General features: G+C 36.8%; 1 protein-coding gene across 1 annotated transcript in view; it reads right to left on the bottom strand.

Moving 5' to 3' along the window:
• Positions 1 to 27,214, bottom strand: part of TMTC2 (transmembrane O-mannosyltransferase targeting cadherins 2) — a 263,245-nt gene that overhangs the window by 35,049 nt on the left and 200,982 nt on the right. Inside the window, exon 9 of the mRNA XM_076333832.1 lies at positions 11,833 to 11,914. Coding sequence (XP_076189947.1) covers positions 11,833 to 11,914 — 82 coding nt within the window. The remainder of the gene's footprint in view (positions 1 to 11,832; positions 11,915 to 27,214) is intronic.

The following is a 27,214-nucleotide window of genomic DNA, read 5'->3' as shown; positions in this document are numbered from 1 at the left end:
TTCTCAAAAAAATCATATACTTAATTTAGGAAAAATATTTTGCAGCTTAGAATTTAAAAATGTCAACTGGTCATTAAGCTAATTAGTTCCATAAGGAGAAAAATCCTCATTATTGTCTTCAATGAAAATTACTCAAGGGTTTTTAGAGACAGATCTTTTTAAACATACTTCTAGTTTTCTGTATGAAATATTTAACACTGAAGCTCAATAGAGATGTTATTTTATGTATATTTATAACTACCTCTAATGTAATAAAATGTAACTGAAACATTCTATTTCATGTGACATAATTAACAAATCTCTTTACTTTAGATTCATTTTATTAAACAGTAAAATACTTGCACTTCATCCATGTAATTTCTAAAAATATAACATTATTTGAAACCATTTCAAAACAATACTAATGGTTTACTGGTGCTCTTAAGCAACACATTAGGTTAATTCTTAGCTCTTTAAGAGGTCTATAAGATCAACATATACTAAAGATATTATGAAATTCATACATGCTTTAGATTTCTACAAGTCTAACTTAGAACAGAACATTATATATATTTACTGAAAAGCAAGTGCACTGCTAGATGCTTTAGTTAAAAGCTTGTTTTATGAATTGTTTTTCTAGGACTTTGGCTGCATATATTCCATTAGTCTACATGGACACATCAAAAATGTCAGCAACAGCTCTAAACTAATGCTTTAAATTGTTAAAATTTGCTCTCCATTTACTACTAGGTCTCTAAAAAGTGTCTCTATAATAGGATTATTATTTTATCTAACACATTAAAGGATTATCTTTATTACAGGATTACCAAAGTTAACTAAAACCAATTGCAAGTACTGCATGGCACCAGCCAAGTACGAGTAAAACTCTCACTTCTCCAGAAAGGAAAATTCTAGGACTGTGCATTACCATAAACAAGTCTCTCCCCTGTACTAGAGGTGGTAATAACAGTGGCAATAACTCATGGGCTGAATGGGTAGATAGTAGATGATACATAGCACCCTCCTGAAGTCGACTGTAGCATCCTTTACACACAAACCCTTATAGGATACTGACTGCAAACAAGAGAGGGGAACACCCCATAACTGCCTTACTCATTGCCCGAGTAGAGGTGATTTAATGAGAGGCTGCTGATCAAGCATTTCCTTAATTGGATGGGCTATAAATATAATCGACTGCTACCTTCTCAATCTAGTGGAAAAATCAATACCTGAGTGTACAGGTGTGTGGTGGGTTGTCCCCTGCCAGCATCCAAGCACCCACACAGCTGCTCACTCCCCCCCACCCCAGCAGGGTGAGGGGAGAAAATAGGAAGAACAAAAGGAAGAAAATGTGTGTCAGGATAAGACAGTTTAATAGATGAAGGAAAGAAGAAAAAAAAACAAAAACAGCAAAGTGAAGGAAATCGCTCACCGCTTCTCACATGTAGACTGATGCCCAGCCAGTCTCCAAACAAAGGCCGCCTCAGAAACCAAACCCCCTCTTCTTCCTCTACCTCAGTTTTTATTGCTGAACATGACGTTATGTGATACGGCACATCCACTTGGCCAGCTCGGGTCAGCTGTCCAAGCTGTGTCCCCTCCCAAACACCTGCCCATCCTCAGCCTACTCACTGAGGGGGCAGAGTGGGAAAAAGAGAAAGCCCTGACACTGTTCAAGCACTGTTCAGCAACAGCCACAACACTGGTGTGTTATCAAGGCTGTTTTAGCCACAAATCCAAAACACAGCATCACCCAGGCTACTATTAAGAAAGTTAACTCTGTCCCAGCCAGACCCAGCACAAGGTGGAAACTTTCGGCTGAGAATTGATTTGCCAAGTTCTCCTGAAAGGCAGACTAATTTTATTCACACATCTAAATTTAATTTAAAGCATCTAAGTAGAGATATCCCATTTTGAAAACATTAGCCACCGTTCCTTTTAATATGATATACTAAATTCATGTAAGAATGAACTGGATTGGCAGTTTACTGCTGCATTTTCTTCATTAAAAAGCAGACTTCTGAACTTTTCCCGTCAAAGACATAAAGATGTGTTTTCCCAAGAGAAGAGCATCAGCAGGGCAGAATATTGGCAAGGTGTTGAAGGTGGATCGGAAGGTCTGATCCACAAGACCCTGGATCCAGGAACCACTTGTGTGGGTCTAAATTTACATGCAGGATTTTCTCCTCTGACAGGTAGCTGGCAAACCGCATGATTTATGAGACACTGCCAAATATCACATACAGAGCTTTCTTATTGCAGGTGTCTCGACTCCGGCTCTTGCCAACAACGTAAATTATGGTAGCCTGATTGGTTTTTTGAATCAGAACCAGCTTTTGAGAAAACAGCTTTCTAGAAGCTCTGAATCCCAGATTTTCCTTTTTCAAAGAAAGCGTATTTCTCATTACTATTCTTCTAGAAGGGGAGTGGGAAATCCACAGTCCAGGTTCAGGTGTGATCTTCAACAACTTGTTCCTTGCCTGGAACAATGTTACTTTTTTAAACAGATGTTTCCACCTTTCTTGCTAGACAGCACAAAGCTGAGTGTAAATGTGTAGCCAAGAGTTCCTAAAGAGCTCTGACAGCAGAGAACTGATTCAATACTTCACTATCCTCTTAGTCATTTTTCCCTAAACTAAGATATTTAAGCATCAGAAAGAGCATAAAAGGTGAAGAATTCTGTACCTACAGCCTTGTTCAAACTTACTTTTCCTTGCAAATCATCAACAGTGTTTTTGGGTCTATACTTGAAAAAAAAAAATTGAGGAAATATATGCAATCTACTGAAAAACAAGATAAAAGTATATATGCAATTTAAACAACAAAAAAAAATTTCCAGTTCCTAGGAGTTGAAAAAAACTAACTTATTTTCATCTTCTGTCAAAATTTTTAACAAAGATTCATCCACAGATGAAAGCATACAGCTCTCCATCCTGTATAAATGTCTCTCTAAAATGATCATGAACATTTGTAAAGCATTTTGTTAAAACATGCGCCAACACAAGTTTAAAAGCCGTACATGTGAATTGGTAGATCTGCTGCTTTATTGTAAAGCAATACAAAATACGAAAGGTATTAATTGGTTGGGATATGCCTGTGTGTAACAGTCTTTTATGTTCAGAGCACAAAGGCATTAGTGCCTTCCTCTAGAACAGGCTCAGCTATTCCCTACAGGCACTATGAGCTTTTATTTTACTAGATAAAAGTGCAAGTTGCACCAATCTTTCTTTAATTGAAATGTTTTCTCTCTTTTGCTCGCTGGCAAACATTCAAAGGTACTTTGTACCAGAACAGAGTAGGTTTCTGAAAAAGCTCATCTTGCTACTGCTGCTTTTAAAAAGAACCACTTTGAATGTTCTCAGAATGCTTTTGGTTCTGCACTTACTCAAACTTCAATGACTTACACTCATGTCCTGATATCTTCAGTAATCCAAGCAAAACCGAGTAAACTACCTTCTGAATAAGAAGGAAAAAACTTCTAATACCACCAAAATAGGGAATAGTTAGCACTTGCTTCTTTTAATATACGTTTGTCACCAAGTCTTCTGCATCTTATCCTCTTCAAAAGAGTTTTCTCCTTCCATGGCAGCAACTTAAACAACTATATTAACATGAAAAGTGGATATATCAGGACCATAGACTCAACCGTCAAATCTGTTTATAATAAACTTCACTAGAAGTTCTTTCAGCACATTCAACATCGAGGATTTGAAGCTGAATATCTGTTGGTGCTTTCAAAGCATTTCAAGTTTCAACAGAAACCAAAATAGGGGTCGGGTTCTGGCTGACCCAATGCATTGTGTCTGTCTCTAAAGCACACAGCAAGGCTACAAGATCTTGTCTTGAGAACTGAACTACATTCTCACTAGCATGAGCACAACCACTACTGAAGTCACCATCAACTTCAACTCTGCTGTGGCAATGCAGAGCAAAAGAGCAGATGCAAGCAAAAGAGCAGATGCAACCAGAGATTTCTGAATGGAAAATTTCAATAGCATTCTGTGGAAGAAATGAGAGGAGAGACCATGTCTCCGAGTTGATTTCCAAAGCTTTTCAGGTGATGAATCAATGTTGCAAGATGCCAAGTCAACAGACATGACCTAATGTAACTGTTTCCTTTAAGAGTTTCAAAACAGATTCATTGGCTGTGAATGAGCAGTTCCCAGAGCAAGGGAATGTTTGCTTAAAGATGCTGCTTTCCAGGCCTGTTTAGACAATTTCTTGCTGAATGTGTAGGATGTGACAGGGGAAGCAAAAAGAACTTACATCAGGATCATCTAGATGGTAGCAGCATTCCAGTTTGTTTTGCTGCTCCTTATATCCTGTTCCATCTTTATCTAAAGCTGTTCTGGCTTTCTTGCTGGAAGGGCTTTTGGGGAGTTTATCCCCTCAATTGGTTGCCATGGAGAAGATAATTCCATGCAAATAAAATATATAGAAAGACTACGCAAGCCAGTGGGTGCTGCAACATCAATATATGCACTGGCTTGGAAAAATCTTTTTTATTAACCTTTTTCTTTGTCTGAAAAACTTATATGTTGCAGTTGTGCTAAATATACCATTGGATGTCATCCAGAGCATGACCAGAGATAAGAGAGAAAAAATTAAATTGCAAGCCTTTGGGACTTGATGACTGAACTTGTGACCACATCTGGATCACTGGAAGCTCTCACTAAAACAGAAGATTAATGATGAAGAGATATAATACAGAGGACCTCATGTTTTACAAATACTAAGGAAGAACCTGGACCCTATGTCATTCCCCAGAGACCTGGTGATGTATAAGGTTTGGAAAAGTGAAATTTGAATGGGAAAGAACTATCCAGTTGCACTTTTGTAGCAGGTCCATGCTATTCCTTCAAAAATCCTGATAATGAGATGGCACTCATAGGTCAAAACATGATTGTTAACAAAGAAGTCTCCGGGGTTGTTCGTGCCACCGGCTTTTTCAGTTCCTGCAGAAACCCCAAATGTTGGCAACATGAAAGAAGCATAAAGCCACATTTCTAGCCCTGTCTCTGATCTGCAATTTCTATACCACATCTCTCGAGCAGAGTAGTATATTGTGCTGAGGAAGCAGAGTCAACCATGTATTTGGGATGTCAGAATGATTAGATTTAAGGATAAACTCAAGGGAAGGGTCAGAAACATGGAAATTCCACAGTGTTCAGGGTCAGTGACCTAGCTTGTTTGGAAATACTCCACTGCATTCCATTAAGTGATTGGTTCTAAAGGGAGTTTGGAATAAATAGTAATTATAGTGGTTTGTAATAATCTTCTTTTAACGTTGTGTGATAGCAACAGCCTAGAGAACAACAAAAAGGACTTGACAATTTATGTACATATGCCTTTGTACACTCATCATTCACAGCTGCCAAGAAAACCGCAAACAAGACTTCAAATTGGTATATTCTTCTGAATAGCTCAGTTTCTGGTATATTCTTGTTCAGTTTCAGTTTGGAAGTAAGAAATAACTGCCTGTGTTAACAGTAACTGAAGATTTTCTTAAATCAAAGTTATTGGAGAAAGTTCTGGGAGCGGAAAGGTCGGAAGTTTAATGAAGTCTTTCTGTGAGTCAGTTACATCTCTTTTCCTGGTTTGGGTCTAGGAATCCTGTCTTCCTGGAATTACATTCATTGATATTGTAGAAGGAGGTATAAGCCACAGTCCAAAGTCAGGATCTTAATCTGACGGCACTGTATGCTCAAGACAGAGAGACCCTTCCTCCAAAGAGCGCATATGTTTCTATGAACATCTGTTATTTGAGTATCATAAACTTGTTTTATAGCTTCCCTAAAAAATCATTATATATTTAATGTTAGGATTTCCAAAAGATTTACAATGGCAAAAAACCTTTCATTTGCTGAAAGGTTCATGAGTGCATATTGGGAAGCCTGGCAAAGTGACTTAGTGATGGACATACTACATCTGGTTGGCTTTGACCCCATCTCATCAAGGAATTTAATTTCTCAATACATAATCACCATGTAGCATCTGGTGTTCCCAATGGAGCAGATCCATGCACTCTGTTTTATTTATCATTTGGCATATACTTCATTTAGCTAACCTGTCAGTCAGAAATGGACAACTCATTCACTGGAATTATGGATTGTGAAATCAGTTTTATTCATTTCATTGACAAAGATAAAAACTGACCTTCCTATGGACTAGGGTGACATTTCTTCCACAGGCATAAAACTCTTGAAGAAACGAGTAAGACTTTGTTACTAGGTCATGGTCGATATTTCTCTTTCTTATCAATAGAAATTTGACATTTTATTTTTCATTATTACACTGTTTTCTTCATAAGATCTTTTCCTTAAATATATGGGAGAAAAATAAAGCTTTCCCAGGCTGCTCTTCGGGCAACGAAGAACAAAGACACAAAGCTCCAGCACTGCGAACAATGTGACTACATGGAAATATTATAAATACATCACATCTAAGAAGAAAACTGAATGTACATCTGTAAAAATATGTAAATTGTCACACTCACTAACACATGTAAGTGTATGACTTAAAGACTGAAAAAAATGATGCTTGAAAATCCACTGCTATCATATTTTCAATGAAATTTATTTTGAAGCTTAAACCACAGCAGTTCCAATCAATTTTCAGGCTGGGACTTAGGAGTAGTAAAGCAGTCATCTTTGGAGGCAAGACAGATACAAAATGCTCACAGACCCAGGTGAAAATTTAGGCATTAAAAAGGGCTAAAAGTTCTGTGCTGAAACAATGATTAGAAAGACTTACTATGACAGTGAAAAAAATAAAAATAGCAGCTAACAAGTTAAACTTGCGTAAAAAAACCCCAGATAATATGCGAAAATCTATAAAAACAACTCCTAAATTATCACAAATTCAAAAGTGAAAGATAATGTAAAAAAAAAGTTAGAATGTTTGGGAACATGTTAATTCGTTCTTCCTTCAATAAGAGTATAGCTAATACGCTTTATTTTTACCTAATCTGACAGCATGTTTTTCATTTTGTTTTATATCTGTAACTGGGAATGCACTGAAAAAGGCAGATGATCAATGTGAATTGCCTAATTAAGTGAATGCATAATTAATCTAATGAGAATAATCCATTTTTATAATGAAAAAGGAATCATTAAACAATTTAGAGTTATTAGAAACAATGTATTATTCAAAGGAAACTATTTTAAAAAGAGGTCTCAATGGTGATTAATAAAACAGAGTTAATTTGAACATCCTGTTGGGTTCTAGACTTCCCCATTCCAATTAAGCCATTACAAATGTAAGGGAGGAGGGACGTCTGTACACACATTTATCTTGAAACCTCACTCCTCCTTTCTCTCTCTCTCTTTTTTCCCCACTCCATTTTCATTATGTTGGAGAGAGGCCACTATATGCACTTTAAGAGGCATGGTAGCAAACCCTATTTTTAGCAAATAAGCAAAATGAAACCTGCTTTAGTGGTGGTTTTTTGGTTGTATTTTTGGTTTTTTAAACAGGAAATCATAAAGGAAATAAGACAGTTTTGGAGGTAAAATGTTTGCACAACTTAAATTTCACTGTAGCTTTATGGGGTTTTTTGTTTGTTTGCTTGTTTGTTGAAGTGAAAGCTAGTACAGAAAGCCTTCAACAACTTCAAACTCCTCAACTACACTGCATCCTACTAGCCATCTCAATGAAAAGATACTGAAGAATATATTTTTGTTTCTCTTCAAACAGACAAGCACTTAAGTATTTCACTGTTTGAAATTCATCTAATCTCTCTGCATTGACAAATTTTACACAGACTCTTTCGTCAACTTCTCCTGAGATAGGCTCAGTGCAGACAGAAATGGGAGATCTGTATTTCCTTTGTGGGTGGTCAATACTGTATCCAAAACTAAATAATCTCCGAGCCATAACGTCACTGGTCTGACCCGGCTGAACATTTCTATGTTTGGCACACTTGTCAACAAATTTGACTTACTGACTCTTTAGATGCCAACATGTTCTTAAAATATTTATATGAAAATTCCTTTGGAATTGGTTACTTCATAGGTATCTCTCTGTAGTTTCTCAGATTGATACTTGGATTCATCCCACCTGACCATAAGCATTTAATCGAGGCACCTAGGTTAGAAAGTGTCCCCTCTATGGCCAGTGGAGACCATTTCAATTACGTCATCGATCTGTTGATGACAGAAGCCACTGAGGTCCTGCAGGATCCAAAATGGCATACTTGAGTTAAATGTCCAAAGTAAAGTCGGATGCATGAGAGCCAATATCCTAAGCAGATGTGGGTAGGATATTTGAAGAAAACTTTCCTAGAGAAAAAAAAAGATGGAAATTCAAAAATAAATAAGCATTTATTACGCTCAACTCAGTTTAGTCAAAACTGTTCACTTTAAATCTTCTTTAAAGAATGTGCATTAAAAATATCCAATTAAAAGCCTTCAAACTTTATAGAGGCATTCAAATCTAGTATCTGAAATAACCTTCTCCACTGTTTTAGTTTAAAAACATGTAGGTTGTGCCACAAATAAGATTTTCATTGCCAGAGAATTAAAAAAAAAAATTGTACTTCACAAAAAAATGGTGCTTCTGCACTCTTTCCTCTGCCATTTTTTCTTCTTCCTGATTCATACGCATCTTCTCTCTTTCATCTGTTAGGTGTTTCTGGTAGTGTACCATGTATCTGAGTAGCTTGTATCAGATCACACATCAAGACCACATATTTGTAAGACAATGGTTCTGCACAAAGTTCAGATGTTCAGGTAACTGGCATATGAGAAAGGAAAAGGAGAAAAGAAGGGCAAAAGGGGAAAAGAAGGGGAAAATGTGGACAGGTGAGCAGATGCCTTCATTTCAGCCTGAGAGGGGGCTGCCACCCTCTCTGGTCACTAGAGCAAAAGCTACCTCCCTTTATGTCCAATGAAATGGCATCATGTCTGCAGTGTGCAGGGATTTGTATCTCTTCAGATTTTCCACTAGTTCTCCCTTCAGACATCTCCAAGCATAATGAGTTTAAGAAACACTGCTTTAACCCTAAATCCACTGAAATCCAAAGCCAGCAAATTACCTGTACAAAACTAATCCTAACACTAGCTCGATCACAGAAATGTGCTGTGGTGGTAGAAGCAACCATGAAACTGTTCACCTCTCTCCAAACTTTCATGTGATCAAATAAGCTGACTCCTACACCAAATCACATCTTCTAGGAACAGCTTTGGCTTAAGGCCTGAATTAAAGCACATTATAATACAAACGTAGGCCTCTTAATAGACACAGAATATTGACAATTTTTCTTGACAGCTCCAAAAAAAGTCTAAAAGGTTAGAAGTCAAAAAGAACATCTGCACATCCTGGGAGCACAAATTATAAGTGTGTCCATGCATGTGCACTTGGAAGAAAATCTTCAGTCCATTTATTCCTGCTACTCCATCAACACACTATTGTGTCCCAGTTGAACAGTCTTTTCATTTGGCTGTTCCATGAGGTATGTGGTTTTTTAGGGCTGATGCCAAATATTTTATTCTCTGTTCTAATATCTTCATGCTGAGAAAAAAAAGTAATCTCTAAGATTTACATGCAAAATATGGATGTATTTCCCCATAGTTTAACGCTTGGCATATAGGATATGGACTGTACCTGTGACAAGGTGCTAAAACAAATTAATGAGATGTAGAGATAAAGCATAAAGCGATCACTAGGGATTCCTGTGTAAGATTCGGAGTGTCCCTGGTAACACACACTACAGATTCCTGATCAATACAAGAAATAGGTAGAAGGGAAAAGGGAAAGAAAGGGACAAAGAAAAGAAAGGGAAAAGGGAAAGAAAGAAAAACAAGGATAATTTATTTCAAATTTTACAGTCTTTTGCTCGAAGTGACAAGGTTTTGACATCACTTGTACTACATAGACACATAAGCCAAGCAGAAGTAAACCATATCTTTCTCATGGCTACTTTGATATAAACATGGAGTAACATCACTGAATTTGGTGAGGTGATCACAATCAAAAGAAAAGGTTTCACCTGCAGTAGAGCTGGTGTACACCTGCAGGTGTACCATTCAGTAGAGCTCTCTGTGTATAATACTCCACGACAGAGACCTAGCGACTAGTATAGAGAACCTTCTTGTGTCTACAGCCCTTCAGCATCACATTTTACTACGCCAGTGTTCCAAACACTGACTAAATTTTGCCCTTCACTCCTCATCTGCAGAGCAGGATCTCACTTACATTGCAATAATGACCTCTGCACCAGGACACAGAAACCACTTTTTGTACCTGTGACACAATAAAGGAAAAATTTGCTAAAGTTTTTAGGGAATAATCTTAATCAGGAAACAATACACCATTTTAATATTGTAGTCTGGTAATGAAGCAGTCAATACATCAGAGATGAATGATGATTTGAATAACCTTGCTTTTAGTTTATAGGGCACTTGAAAATGACACAGAAGGAATACCGCAGGAAAAGACAGGCAAGTTGATGAAGTAATGAGAGAGAAAAAGAAAAAAATCTAGACCTGTAATAAAATATACACAATCATAACTTCAATTGCCAGGATGGATTGTTGAGACCTACTTTTGAATTTGTACACACATAGATTTCCTAATAATTAAGGATAGATTTCTTAATAAAAAAGGCTGGAAGGGGCTTGAGTAGGATTTCAAGAAACAATCTGCTGCAACTTTTCTTCATTATCTTGAGATATTAACTATACTTATACCCAATTGAAATAATGGAGCTTATGTGCACAAATACTCCTATCAGTTTTACCTGCACAGGCACAAATAGAAGACAAGGTCACTAACTGCAATGATCCATAATGCAAAATAATGCAGCACTGGGCTACATTCATTTAAATACCATGACATGTTCTAAGTAACAATGTATGCATCGATTCTGGGAGCCTAACATACAGAATTTTACATTGCATAGGACCAAACAGAAATACAGCGTGTGAGCAATTCAGACAAAGGAATCACACAAAATAAAAACATGGTTAGTATGTGAGATTAATTTTCCCTTTTGGCCACTCATTTTCATTTATTTTACATTTACCAGTTAGAATCAGAAGATGAAATTAAAACAATATACAAAGATATATATAGTATGCCTGTGGTTCCCTACCTTCTTCCTTAACTAAGATGAAATTTATTACTCCTCTATATTTTCCAATTGGGACTACATAGCTTGCATTTTTAGATTTGTCTATTATCAGCTTTAAAATACAGTAAGAATTAGTCCATAAAGTTAAATATTTTTGGTTCCTTGGGACTAATCACATCTGGAAATATTTTTTGCACATCTAGCAAAAACAATCCAAAGTTATAAAGATACCTTCAAATTAACTGTGTGCTTTAAGCACATGCATGTCTTACTATGACAATGGTATAGCCAACTTGTTAAAAACTTTTGTAATTCTTACCCATTTCAAGCCATGAAGATGCTGGGAAGGAGGTAGATGTAAGGCCTGTAAGCCTTCAACAAAAAGCAGACACTTCGATATATAGAACTCACGCACACTGAAGTACAACTTGTAGTTGCCCACCCACCGGCAGCCAGCAAAGTTAGGCCAAAACTGTTAATAATAATATTCCAGGCCATGAAACTTCAACATATGGCAATAGTCACCTTTTTTCTTTCCCAGAGAGGCAGCAATACTGAAATTCCCCTCACAGGAGGAAAGCTATGCAAAATATGAAAATCTTCACCTCTCCTTCTGCAGTGATTAACAAATTGAAGTGGAGATGAAGTTATACATGGCAGATTAGTTTCTTTCCCTTTAAAGAAGGTATTTTGCCAGTAGCACTTTTCAAATCCTTAATCACTCGGAGAGATTAACAGCAATCCTGGAATACGTGTGGAAACCCTATCTATCTGAAACGTACCATAATGCATGTAGCAGTTTCCTTTGGTAGGATCCAGCTGAATAGCCTTCATGAAGTACTTTTCTGCCTCACTCTTGCGTCCCTTAAAAAAGAAAAAAAGCCGGAAAAATTATTTTACCAGTGTGTCACCATGGAGCGATCATGTACAGTTACTATTTCCAAATTCCAGGCACTAGAGAAAAACAACTACTATTATCACTAGATTTAACCTAAGTAAACATGAATGTTTAAGTGTTACAGTAAGTTTTGTGGTCAGCTACTTTATGCTGCAGATCTCCAGATTGAGGAAGAAATGTGTCCAACATCGTCAATGTCCAAGAGGTAAGGAAGTGGTAGAAATGTATTACAAAAAATATTGTAAAGGGCTTTGGGTGAACATCAAGTTCCATGCTACTTTTCTGGACAGGCATCAAGATGAGCATTACACAGACCCAAGCTAAAATCGGAAGGGAAGGTAGGAGGGAGCTTTAGTCATGCTCTTAAAAAAAAAGAAGGGGGAGAGGGGAAGGGAAAAAACATGTTTTGGTTCTATGAAATCACAGAATCATAGAATATCTCAAGTTGCAAGGGACCCATAAGGATCATCGAGTCCAACTCCCTGCTCCTCTCGGGTCTGCCTAAAACTATATCATTTGACTAAGAGCGTTGTCCAGATGCTCCTTGAACTCTGACAGGCTTGGTGCTGGGACCACTCTCCTGGGGAGCCTGTTCCAGTGACCAACCACCCTCTCAGTGAAGAACCTTTTCCTAGTGCCCAAATTGAACTTCACCTGACGCAGCTTCATTCCATTTCCTCGTGTCCTAAATAACACTATATACGCAGCCAACAGTAAAGTCACCACAAACAAAGGTATATAAATAGAAAATATTTCTGATTTTAATGTGGGCAGTAAGATTTTATCAGAAATCAATTCTGTCAACCATAAAACATAACTGAAATAGAAAAGGTAATTTTTAAACCAATGGTCAATGGTATGACAAAATGGTCAGGGGAAAAAAAAAAAAAGAACAGAAATTATGGCAAAAAGAACAGACGTTCTAAACCACAGATTTTCTTATCACTGAAATTATCAAGCCACTGAAGTTGCATTATGCTATACAAGTGCCAGAGCAGATCCATTAGCGGTCATTACTCTTTTCATGAAGAAAACAGCCATATTGGATTAGCCCAGTCTGATATTCAAACACAAATCACCATCAGCTATTCAATAAGATACCTGTGACCTGTTCATCCCTATCCCCGTGAAATTAGTTGCTGTGGTTCGTGTTATAAAATAGAAGGCCTCCAGAATAAAGAACAGTTAAGCTTAACCACGGTGGAAGTGCATTGTGGTCTGCACCTCTCAAGGTTGCCTTGAGTGTTATTTCACAGATATGAGCTTATAGGCTTTCTCAAGTTTTGTGGTCTGGAAACAGACATTGCATACATCCTGCGCTATCCCACAAGTTAACATAGGAATAATAACAAGGCCTGTTCATGATTACAGCTGCTCCAGATTCTCAGTATTTCCCTGAAGGGCCTTAGAGACAATAAAATAAAGAGAGAGAAAGAAGTTGTGCAGGACACCAAGAACTATATCAAGACCAGGTTCCATCAAAACCAACGTAGAGGCTGTCCTGGCAGAGATACAAGCAGGCTTATAATTTACAATATTCCAACTTCACAACAATGATGTTCATTGGAGGTAAGAGTTTAAACTTTCTTTGGTAAACCCATGTATCTTAAAACTATATCCACATGGCACAAGGCTCCTGTCAACCAAATGGTGCAACTACATGATACACTACACTATCTTATATTGCAGTGCCTCTCATCCCTATTTAAAAAAAAAAAAAACACCCAAACAAAAAAAAATACGACATGTAGCCCAGACTGATTTTTCCTCATCTAATAGTTCAGTAAAGACACATCTACAGATTAAATGCAATTTCTTTTTTTTAAATAGCATACAACCATAGTTGAGAACAAAAAGTGAAGAAGAAAATAATCTCCAACTGAAAACACAACGTAAATTTGGGTCAGTATAAAATAATTATTCAAATTAAGATAATTGGGATGATAGTGGGGGAGGGAGGGTCATAATTAAACACTAAATTTTGCACATTTAACCCCAAGGTTGGCATTCTTAGTCTGGCAAAAGGTACCACGACATATGTAAGTCCAGCCTTGAGGCTTCAAAATGACAGGCATCAAGCGTATGTGTCACTAATACTGAGAGAATTAACATCTACGGATTTTGTATCATTGCTTTTTTTAACAGACTAACATCATTAGTTTTAGCTGGTTGCATGCTGTCTCTGTGTCTATTTCTAGAACGTAAAAGGACAGTTCATTGAATATGGTCACAAAATACATAGCTTCTGCCTACAGAACTATAAGGCCACAAACATTTGTCAAACATGATTAATTTTCATTTACTGGGATCACCGAAAATACATGACTGCTCTACTCTTTTTGGCACTTTCCAAACAGCATATTGCACTCAAGTTCAAGCCAGTCAGGAGGCCTGGAGTACATAATGATGACAGGTGCCAGCATACATAGCATCAAAGGAATGACTGTGCTATTAACAGGCTCAAATACTCATTAACAGATAAAGGGGAGAAAAATCTTACATTTTATCACCCGAGACACAAAATGATCTGACTACAAACAATCAGCACAGCTACATTTGTTCATGTTGGCTATCATTTTCATATATCCACATTTGTCAAAAATTAAAAAAAAAGAATGAAAGCATTTTCTTGCAGAATGGCATTCTGAGGAACCTTGCATCACACCATCTAAAATGTCCTCTTTGGTGCCGTCTGCTGCTAATATGTCAATACCTCAGCATAGATTTAATACACCTTATTTTTGTGTCAAATGATATAAAATCCAATCACTTGACAGAATACGGCTATTTCACAATTAAAATTTAGCATTTATCAACTTTTTTCAACTATCCAGTGTACATCTTAACTACCATAATAGAACGTACACACAGTGTAGTTAGATTAAGACGGCCATCCCTGTCATTGTGCCTTCCCCACTGCATGTGTTCAGTGTTAAATAAAACACATAGCATAAAGGAATAAAATTCTAACTTTTAAAGAAAATCCAAATAATTGTTTAAACAGCTGAAAAATACCAATGTGTGCAGGAAGGCACTTTGTGTGCATGTTCACCGTTATGTGTACTGACCCATACAAATGCAGGCATTGAGAGCTACTGGAAACCACCCAATTTCTAGCAGCAGGGTGTGCAGTTGTATATGCACAACCACATGCTTTGGCAATTTTACAAAGCAAAAAATACAAGTTTACAACTGCATGCTAGCAGACTCATTTGAAGGATAAAAAAGTTATTCATAAGATTTTAATGGAAGGACTTGATGGCTCTAAGGATTAATAATGGGATACAAAATACCTTTCACCTGTTGGTCTCCAGTTCACACCCAGTCCAGGTCGGTAGCTACTGAAAAGGTGCTATCTAACAGCTACTGGTTTGCTCACGAGAAATGAGTGGGTGGTCCTAGCCCAAGCCCTAATGGAGATCTTCTGCACAGACGCACTGGCATATTCACAGCTTTTCAGTGCCGAGACCAATGAGACAGAATCATAAAACAATGAATGACAATCTCATTGCTGGGGGGGGAAAGAACATAATGAAGACACTTCAATAATTGATTTGGAAGACTGTGCTGATAGTCTCCTTACTGGACCTGGACCTTACTCTAATGCCTATCATGAGGACAAACTTTCAACAGTTTTCCATTAATAAAGAAAACTTCATTTTGTTTCCCCTGTGCCTAAATAAAGATGAATTGCCCATGATTACCACCTTCCAGCAACACTAGTGAATTTAAAAGGAAAAAAGTGAATGTAACTGACACATGGCTCTTATAACCTAGCATGCCAGTTGTCCTGGCTTTCAGAAATACTCCACTCTCCACAAATCATGCAGACTTCAAATCAGAATGGCTGGTTGCTTGCAGTTTTGGAAGCTAAACAGTTAAGTGTTTAAATATGAATCCAGGAGCTTGATTTTTAAGACCAGGTCTCTGTAGAAGTTGACTGCAAGGGGGTTTTTGTTTGGTTGGTTGCTTCTTCCCTAGAGACGAGGACAATGGATCCGACCTTGCTCATATGGTCAGACATACTGCTTAACTGGGCTTTCCTACAACAGACTGTTATGATCACCACAACAAACAAAAGAGAGCTAGCTAAGGGCAGTTGATGCATTAGTAGAAGACCCTGTATTTATCCTTAAAATATTAAAAAACTGAGGACAAAACTGCTGTTTTTATATCCACCCCAATTTTTTCCTGACTCTGCTGGCAAACTGTGCCAAATTCATGTTGAGGCAGCTGTTGTACTTCAGGCTGCTGGAGGCCCAAGGACCCTGAGATGCTAGTAAAATTGGAAAAGATTAATACAGCTGAGCAGCTCTGAATAACCCTCTTGTGGAAACTATGATGACACAGTGGCAACCAGTAAGGTTGTTCAACAAATTAGGTGGTCTCTGCAATTTAAACCAATTTTATATTTTGTAAATATTCATCATTCTTCAAAGTGTGCCAGGGTTTAATCAGTAGAGCAGAGACTTCACTCTTCAATATAGTTTTACCAGCTTTAACTGGTAATAATGTGATTGCATAAGGAACTCAATTTGTGTCACAGTTGACTGTCATTCCCCACATCTGCTCAATTTTTTTTGGCAAGCATTCACATTTTTTAATAAAAGGAATTGAATTATGAAAAGATTTCTTAATGGAAGATTGATTAAACTGCGGACACTGAACACAGAAAAAATTACTATTTTACGTATTTCCTTCTTCCTCTCTAGGACATTTTAAAGTCACAGAGAGACTACACAAGTATAGTAAAAAGGTCTGAACTGAACTTGTGACTGACTTGATTTCATGTTTCTTTATGTTATTGCAGACCTGCATATCTGTTTCATAACCAGTTCCTTTTGCCTTACAAAAGTTGTCACAGGACAGGCAAAACACAATTTAAATGGTGTATAACTGAGTAAATTAGTGATAAAGTCTTGAAAAGCTTTTAGTTAGCTGGACTAAAGAAACAGGAGCTAGAGAGTTGCATCTTACAATGAGGTCACTGACATACGCAAGCTTCTCATCCCTCCTCTAAGACTTAAGAAATTACTTTCATGTCTAGTATTTAGTAGCTAAATGGATGGATTCTTCTTTTCCCCTTGTTTTGCTGTTATTTCTACAACTCTCCCTTCTTCACTCTGAATTACAATGTGAATATCTTGCACCATAATTTGTATGTGAAATGCTAGTCCTGCTGAAATACATGGGATTTGCATTATTCACATCAAAGGTCCAAAATTTATCTCAGTCTCTATACTTCCTGTGCAGCAAAGAGATAAACCTTGCCTCTTCATCTCATCTTTATCATAATAAAATAAAAACAACTGGACATGGCAGAGAAGCAATGACTTCTAAAGGTTAACATCAGGCCCAGAAAAACACACACACGAGGCAAGATCTGTAATGAGAAGTGATTTGTAGTGAGCAGCGCCATATATTTCATTAGAAAAACAAATAGTTGTGGGGGGAGGAGTTTACAGTCATGCAAAGCCCTTCTTTACCCAACTAATATCACCGGGCTTGTAGAAGATGCTATCTTTTCAAACAGTTTTCCCCTCATGATCCTTAGATGATCACAGTGAGAAACAATACTGTTACTCGTACTGATCCTCTCAAGTTTTGGCTCTCTAACAACCTCAAGAACATGAGAATATTATTCCTCTTTGGTGTAATATATTAATCTCAGTGTATAGGAGCAAGAATTGGATTACTTTGGAGGAAATTAGAGTATAAGCCTGTATCTACTAATCCATGATAATTCACCATATACTAATCTTTACCTCATAGTAAATGTAAAGCAACATTCCCATTATTGTCCAATGTGACACATTCACATACCCTTGGTCCTGAGGTCATGACTCTCCTTTCCAGTCATTTCACTGGACCAGGGTCCTAACACGCAGGTGAGTCTACGCATGCTCCTTGTGTAATCCAGTAAATTACTTTTAGAAATAAGCCTTGGTAGGATCAATAAAATGCAATGTCTTATTTTAGTTTAATCCTCTATTTGCACCTTAAGTGGTTCATTTACACCTAAATATAGCACAGTAGTCCTCCTTCAACCACAGGTGTTTTTTTGTTGACTAAAAATCTATTAGCCTGACTGAGATTCTACTGAAATCGGTGTAATTTTTTTATGAGCCAAGGTTATTTTAGAGAGTAATAACATAAATGGGGTTCTTGAGTCTACATCTACAGGGATAATTAATGGCATGATAACCAAAAAGCTGAGATTTAAGCATTGCCCATTGACTTTGGTGGGAATCCACTGGAGCTTAAGCATTTTTGAATGTGACACCACTGCTTAGACATAGATTTAGGAATCTAAAGCACAGCTCATAACTTTACTGACTTGGGGCATGATTCAGAGCCTATTAAGGTGATATTTTCTTCAAGTAAAGCAGTATGTATCTGATTAAGCAACAATATATTAGAGCTATTTGACATCCATTTTCTTGTTTTATGGGTCTCATATCACAAAAAAAGCATTCTTGTTTTATTAAAGCATTCAAAATGATATAGGAAAGAAATATAGGCATAGGATTTTTTTTTCCCCTTGAAGTTTTTTTTGGTTGTTTTGTTTGGATTTTTTTAAAATATATACCCATTTTTTAGTCTTTCTTTTTGGGCAACTTGAAGTCTAAAAGGAATTTACCTCATTACGTCACTGTTAAAACCAAGAAAGATTGTGTACAGTCTTAAGTAAACTTTTAAAGAACAGATCTCATTCGACACCTTTGATTTATTTACTGTCTAGATCCACATTGAAATGTTCACCTCGGCCATTAAGCTTTAGATTATTTTATATCAAGAATATGTAATGAAATGTTAAGTAAATTTCCATGTTAGGCACTTTCTTTTCCATTCAGTCTTAAGCCACATTTTATATTTTCTGATAAAGTAGTGTATTAATATCTACTCGTATTTCACTGGCCAGTCAGTAGAACATAAATTCACTATCTCCACATGCTGTTTTCACTGAGTCCTATGAATTTCTTGTAAGCTAAATTTGGCCTATATCATGCATTTTTCTATGATTACTGACAAAATTACTACACACAGAGTAATAACAGGTGACTGGCGGCTATATTCAACCATGTAGCAAAACAAAAAGATCTCTTTCTCTCATGAAAGCAGTTCATCCTGTGTCTGTGATGTTTTCTACAACAAGCTTTAAATTTATGTTGAGTAAAGTGAGAAGTTTAGGGCTCCCCTTTTCCTGTCTACAGGAAGTTAGAAACAAGATACAGAAGATGAGATCCCTAAAGGAGGTTAGTGAGGGGTTATGTGCCTAAATACCTGGTCCAGAGTAATCTACCAACTAGTTAGACGGATATGTTATATTTAAATGAAAATACTCCGTTTTGCAATTAATTCTGTTACATTTGGCATGCAGCCAAACATATGTCCTAAGGGGACTGAAAAGTATATCTGTGGATGCAATACTTATGGCATGCAGCCAACCTCAGAAGAAATACAAGCTCAATAGATGTCAGCTATTGAAATTTCTGTAGTTCGGAAATCCTGACATTCAGCCTGGAGGTGTTAATGCTCCAGACACACCAGATAACCAAACCTTTAAAAAAATAGGGCTCATGGTTCTGAAGTCAATAAACATGCCTTTCCATATTCCCATCACCTACAAGCAAATTGCTTGTAAACTGGAAACAAAAATGAAAACAGCTTCTGACATTTTGCAAATTTCAGAACTAAATCCAAACTTTGTGCTTGGATCAGTTTTAACCCTCAAGGGATTTCAAGTGGCAAGAAAAATTGTAGTGTCTGTCTCAGACTCAATAGACAAACTGAATACCCAACAGAAAAGTAGAGGTTGCTATTGCTTGCCTTAACTTGACTTCTTAGGGAGGCCTTCTCAAGGATTCAATGTCATTTATACTTTATTATGATGGGAGTTTAACTGAAATATCCAATTTTCATTAAAAAATTCTTCCTAGAAGCAGTACTAACAGTCAAGGTATTTAGCCTCCCAAAATGAAGTATCTAACAGCTTTGCTCATCTAATTAAATTGACCCATTCAGAAAATGTCTTTTCATAGATTAAAGATTTCTATATGTGCAGGCATTTACTTATCATTCCCAAAAGTAGTATTACTAAAAATATTTTTTTTGTTGTTTTAAAGGAATTGATTACTAAAAGACGGGATAAACTGTTCTAGAAAATTATACCTAAATTTAACATATAACATTTCAATTGCTGTGTCTTAAAAACAGTCACGATTCTTTTGACATCATGATTGTTCTACCTCATCCCTGCTTTCTTCCAATTTGTGTAAATCTAGAGAGACAGAAAAAGAGTAGCAATCAACCAGTGACACAAAAAATGACAATATGACAGAGCTGTCCAACAGAAATGCAGATTTCCTTTCTGTGCTAGAACATAAGTAGCAAGTAATTACAGAAATAGTAAATGTTGAATTAGTCTATTCATTATTGCACTACGTTCCCCTTTTCCCCTGCTGTCCCATTTCTTTCTGTTCTTATTACCTTCCATTTATTTCTATGTTGTCATTTATTTATATTTATTTTGAGATGACTTTCAAGGACTACACGAATTACTGAATACAGTAGGGTATTTGATAGTGGCACTGAGCAATTTCACAACTAAACAAAAATGGCAGGATACCTCTCTGGCCTTCTGTTTGTCAGGAACATAAGCTACAAACAACTGCAGGGAAAAATATGGCCACCCACTGAGGAGGGAGTATTTTGAAACTTAAAAGAAGTATTTAACTTCAGTGTTGATACTTGAATGTCACAATCCTGTTTCTTTTATTTTAATCCAAAACACTGCCAGTCTCTATCATGTCTGTGTCTGCTTTCTCCCCATGCCCCTTTGGAGAAAACGTTTTAAAATAAAACATTTTAGATTTTAGGGAATCTTCTAGGGTGATTATTACTGAATTTAATATGGTTTGGAGCTGTAACACAGAAATTTTACAAGGCAAAGTAAATTTTTCTTACAGCACTTTGGGTGATTTTCCAAGCCAGTAAAAAATAGGAGATTAGCAGCACTGTGTGGTGCTGTGTAAAATGCAAGAAAACACTGTGCAATTTTTTCCAAAGAAATACAGCAAAGCCTGTAATTCCTAGATGCAACATGCTAAATGTTACAATATGGGGCTGCCCCTAAGTACTTTAGCAATTATAGGCACTACTGCAAGCTATGAGGGGTGGTTTGTGGGCTCAAGTTCACTCAAATCAGATAAAACAAAACTTCAAAACAGATTTATTTATAATTGAAATAAAGCTTCTCAGACTAGCGTGCTATTATAACAACCATCCACTGCCTGATGGCAGAGAGGCCAGCCATTAGGAGGGAGGGTTTCTTAGTCTTGTCTTTAAGAAGACTAAAGTGAGAGGAGAAAAAAAAATTTAAAAGCCTTACTTATAAATGATTTTTTTTTTTAGCATGATAGCCAGCCCTTTCTCTTCTAGAAGGTCTGCTCATAAAATGGAAAATGAATTACCACACATGCTCAAGGCCTCACCTGGCACTGTCATTTTTGACAGACTCATTTTTATCTTAAAACTGGGAGCCTTGCAATTTTAAAGCCTTTTACAAAAATTATGCTTTTCTTTGTGATATAGAAATAAATTACCTAAGCAAGGGATGAGGCTCAGATGCCATGGTACCAAACTCCCATGCTACCAGGAGATTGGCTAGGTCAACTAACATGTCACATTTGACAAATAAATTTCTCAAGTAATTTATGCAGCTTAACAAGTTAAAGATATGAAAAGTGCTTGGAAATACATAATGCTAGAACACTGCAGTCCTAAAGAGCTACATGTTGTTTCTGAAAAATAAATAATAAAAAAAGAAAGGCACAAACTTAAGCCCCAGACAACTGGCTATTTTCCAATTATTCTACTAGCTGAGCTACTAATCATGCTTTTCAACCGCTAAATTATGCTGTTCTAATATATTTTTGGGAAAACTGTAGCTGAGTGAGCTGTAATTTTTAGATATGAACATATAACATTATGCAATATAGGGGTTATGAAATATTTGTGACTTACGATATTAGGTAGGAAGACTGTAAATTCATTAGCTATTCCTTTGGAGCTTTTAAGTTGGTCTGTTTTTTTCTGCATATACAGCAGGACGCCCAAGTCCACCTGGCATTTCTTGTATCCCAAAAGAGCTAACAAGCCTTGAGACAAGTATTTGCATTAAAATAAAAAGAGACGATTCTTTTAGTATTAATAAGTAATTTTTTACTCCAAAGGTTTTATTGCATGCAAATGAGAACTATGCCACTTATGTATTTCAAGAATCAATGACAAATTAACAGCTATTTTTGGTTTGGTTTTTGGTTGGTTGGTTGGTTGGTTGGTTGGGTTTTTTTGTGTCAATGTAAATTACAGTTATTACAAGCTGAACAGCATATTCTGAGTTTTATGAATGCATCTTAAAGTTATTCAGGAAGTAAACTTTACTGAGAATAATTTTGTGCAGAAATGCCATGTTTAGTATTTAGAATTATTATTGATGGATAAGAGTTTGCCACCAGCAGGTTTTCAGGGGTAGGGAAGGGAAGCTTGTTTTATTTGGATTTTTATTTCACTTTTTACTTTATTGCGTTACTTTGGTTTTGCATCTTTCCATATTCCAAGCTACACACATGCAAAAATTTGTGTAGGTGTTGGAGAAGAAAATATTTCTTCAGCTTTGTCTAATCACCTGTCAGAGACTGGGCTTGTAACACTCCACACTCTCAATTTTCACATACTTCTAAACTCAGAAAAAAATAAAATCCTTTCTCAGGAATCCTCCTGTTCTTGAATACATAAATTTTTAACTGTTCATTAAAACATTTCTAGATGTAAACAAACTGCTTATTAGCACCCTCAAAGGTTGTCAGCGATGTTCATCTCGGAAGAGAATGTTGCACAGAAATAACAAAACGTGTTGTCTTTTGAAGACTTTTTCTGAAACATATGAAAACTTATGAATGAAATAATTTACAAATTGTATGTGCTTCTATTGAGCATATTTTATTAGCCATATTTTATTCAGTGTTGGTGCAGCCTCACGTTGAATACCGTGTGCAGTTCTGGGCCCCACAATTTAAGAATGTGAAGGTACTTGAATGAGTCCAGAGGAGGGCAACAAAGCTGGTGAAAGGGCTGGAAGGAATGTGCTATGAGGAGCAGCTAACAGCTTTGGGCTTGTCTAGTTTGGAGAAAAGGAGGCTGAGGGGCGACCTCATTGCTCTCTACGGCTTCCTGAGGAGGGGAAGTGGAGAGGAAGGTGCTGATCTCTTCTCCCTGGTATCCAGTGATAGGACACATGGGAATGGTTCAAAGCTGCACCAAAGGAGGTTTAGGCTGGACATTAGGAAGCATTTCTTTACCAAGAGCGTGGTCAAACACAGGAACAGGCTTCCTAGAGAGGTGGTCGATGCCCCAAGCCTGTCAGTGTTTAAAAGGCATTTGGATAATGCCCTTAACAACGTGCTTTAACTGTTGGGTCAGCCCTGAATTGGTCAGGCAGTTGGACTAGGTGATCGTTGTTGGTCCCTTCCAACTGAAATAGTCTATTCTATTCTATTCTATTCTATATACAAAACCAAAAGAATTAGCACAAGTAAAATTAAATAGCACAGATTATGCTTTTGCTTACTATTGTTCATTTCATCTCTCACAAAATACAAGTTTAAAATTTAAATTGCCCTTTGGAACAGTAGTGACATTACCTACATGCAAATGGGAAACTGGTAAAATCAACTTGAGATGATGACATGAATTAGTATCTGTCACTTACAGCATGGTTATGATCATTTTAAGTTTATCACAGTAGATTAATTGTGATTTACCTTCTTTACAGTTTTACATGCCACTCATGACCTTGCAAAAGGTAACCTATTCTTGTAGAAGCTAATCCTCCTCTAAAATCTCTTTTCAGTAAGAGAGGATAATAGGTGTTAATATTAAATACATGTCTGTACCCCGACTTTGATTCAAAACACTGCATTTTAGTAAACTGGAAATAGCTTCAGCATGAAAACAAAGAAAGGTACACAGACTCATAGAATGATTCATGTTGGAAGAGACCTTGAGATATCATCCTGTCCAATCCCCTGCTCAAAGTAGAGTTAACATTTTATTTAGACCAGATTGCTCATGCAGGTTATTGTTCAAGTTGGAAATAGGAAAAAAAAAAAACCCACAAACATATTTTTCATTGGTAAGCTAATAAACTCATCTAGTATATGGTGCCTTTATTTTAAGTGTGCAGTGGAACTCAATATTAAAATAAAAAAGAAAAAGACAGGCACAGGTCATTGTGGATTTAGAAAACATGCAGAGTTCCTAGTTTGTGTTTGACAGAACCAAGGCCAGACAACATGAACAAAACAAACAGCTTATACTCTAGAACACTCATTTATTTCTATGTCCCTGTTTATGAAATTTTGAAAAGCTTTTGCTGAAAGTTGGGAAAGGATAGCCTGCTGTAACGAGCAAGCAATTTTGCAAATCTCTAGTCCACACACTGGGCATAGGTGACCCTCACAGTTCCTTATGGGAAGGCAAAGAAAATACAAGGTACAAGAAGGCAGTCCAGATATTCATATTGGCACTAAGGGTTTAAATGAATCATGTCATCCTGCTTTTAGTAAGAATTAACACTGGCAACAGACTTGAGAAGGCAGAAAAGCTGGAGTTAAAATTAAGCCACTTCACTGGAATTTAAGTCAGGAAGTAAAACATAGCTGAATTTGTGAACTTTACAGGTTTGACTTTACTGCTATTGTTTTTTATACTAGAATTGCCTTTGGCTGGAACTTAGGAACTTGTCTGAAACCTTCCTCCTCTCCTCCCTCACCCCCCAATTGCACTGACAGAGAAAAATTTTCTGTCTATATTAGCATCCACTTCCACCCTTCACTTCATCAACCATCTCACGTTTCTTTCCTGGAGAAGGGACACAGAGAAGTGTTATCAACAGTTTGTCTCAGCACTTATATTCAGAAACAGGATTGCAAAAAGTCTGAAGGTTTGGTTCCAACAGATGAGGGGAAAGAAGCCTCTAAAATATCACTCCTCTAACATCTGAAAACTACCTGAAGTAGGCTTTTCTCTCTCCTAAATATACAGGCTGTGAGAAAATGACCATGAGCTTAGGTAGCAAAGTTTAGCAGAAGAATAAATCACAGTGGTACCTCAAGTTAGGTATGGGCTGAAACAACTATGCCAAAGGGAGCTGCTCTAATGCTATTGAATCCCAAGGAAGTCTATGCAGACTTCCAGGAAGCATGTCAGTTACAGCAATCATATATTTGTGATGGGAATTAATATTAGTACAGTTCAGTATACTAGAAACTAGACAAAATTCATTTAATGTGCGTCACAGAGCAGATGGTAGGCTGCAAAACTGATTAAGGATAAGTGACCAACATGGAGACAAAAATCCGTATTCTATTGCCAGATCTCTTCATCATCCATTTTCCTGTTGAATGTCTTTTCAGACTTTGTAGCTGAAAGAATTAAATGAAATAAATGCCAAATTTCAATAGATCAAAGATAAATGAACTTTTTTTTTCCATGAATGAAATAACCACCTGAAAAATTTTCTGCCATCTCTAATTACTTTGTCATCAACATGCTGCCTTGTTATGTGTTTATGAAGTCCTATGTCACTACAAGCCAACAGGACAGCAGCACCATCTTTTCAGCTTATGCTGCTGTTAATAGAATGGACACGAACACTGTCTGTACATATTGCCATGAATGAGAAGAAGCAACAGTAATAGAAGAAAAAAGTGTCAAGAGGTGATAACAAACAAACGTGATGAGAATAGACTACAATTATGGCACAGAGCAAGTATAGGTAAGCAAGTGTGTGTTGAGAAAGGATAGGCAGAGTATTTTATTGCCTATCATGGTACAGTATTCAGTGTTCAAAGCTGTACACAGCTCCTGTCCTTTTTGCTAATGAGACACATTCTTCCACAAACATAGTTCAGATCTTCAAGGCACAATCCACCTCACATGTATCTTGCGTTTATATCCCTGGAGAAAAGTAAACAGTTCAATTCTACCATAGGAGAATTGTACATTATAGGATTCGTGTACATTTTTCATCACTTCCTTCCCAAACTTGGGGTATGCCACTAATGTTTAATCCTATAACTGAACTTTCATAAGGAGGGGACAAAATTAAAAATTTATTTTTAGTGGCTCACAATGTTTGTACAGAGTTATGGGATTTGGGGATTTTGTTATTTTGAAGAAAACTGTGAGACCTTGTTTCCCAGAACAACTTCAAGACTTTCCCTAGCAGACCTCATATTTCATATACTCAGCAGTTCAGAAAATGCAAAATTAACCAGAGGAGTACTGGGGTAGGGTGGTGTGTGTGGAATAGAAAAGAACAAAAAAAGAAAAGAAAAAAAAATTGAGAAATTTGAAAAAAATAATTGAGAAAGCTCTTTCTTTCCCCACAGCAATTCTAATAAATTAGAACTTTTGTGTCAAAGATCTGCTAAGAAGAAACCGATACCGCTGACTTTCTGCTATTATTCTTAGGTGCAAGATATGAAGATATCTGCCAGAAAAGCAAGGTAAATTAGGAAATTTTGCTGTATACCCTACTTACAGTTCTATCCCAGAGGAACGTAATCAGTGAGTACATGTATTTGTCAATATCCAAGAAATTTTAACTGTAACTGGAAATTGTAGCAAAAAACTGCCTTTCCAGGGTCTGGAACTGACAGGCAGTGGGGATAAAACACTAGCACCTTGACTTCCATTACAAACTAAAAATTCCCATCCAGGTAATTTTTAATCAAACTCTGTATTTGACATTACATGATAACACTGAACAATTTTTAATTCTTTCTAATTATGTTGTCACTTGTTGCTCATATAGAAAACTTCTGTTCTAATTCCTCCCCCTTTTCCAAATTCAGATACTTTTAGCAGCAATGGATCTGCTGAAATTAATTATGAGCTATTTTTCTTCACTGGATCTCTACCCTGTCTCCAAAGACATTTTTTGCTTGAAGACTGGACAGGGCATAAACAAGATCAGAGTAAAAGCTTACAGCTAGGTGAAAAGTTGAGGAAGATATTCAGACTGAGGCACAAGGACTGAAGAGCCATACAAAGGCATATCGGTAGAGCACAGAAAGGAGATATGAAACCACGTGGAGCGAACAATGAAAGCAAATGTGGAAGAGAGAGACAGGAAAGAGTATATGGTCAGAAAAATAGGAAGGAGAAATGGAAAACAAGTGAGAGGCAGTTTTAAAACA

The sequence above is a fragment of the Aptenodytes patagonicus genome, chromosome 1 (genome assembly GCF_965638725.1).
Source record: "Aptenodytes patagonicus chromosome 1, bAptPat1.pri.cur, whole genome shotgun sequence".
Lineage (NCBI taxonomy): Eukaryota > Metazoa > Chordata > Aves > Sphenisciformes > Spheniscidae > Aptenodytes > Aptenodytes patagonicus.
The sequence above is the reverse complement of the archived record's forward strand: the minus strand, read 5'-3'. Positions and strand labels throughout refer to the sequence as shown.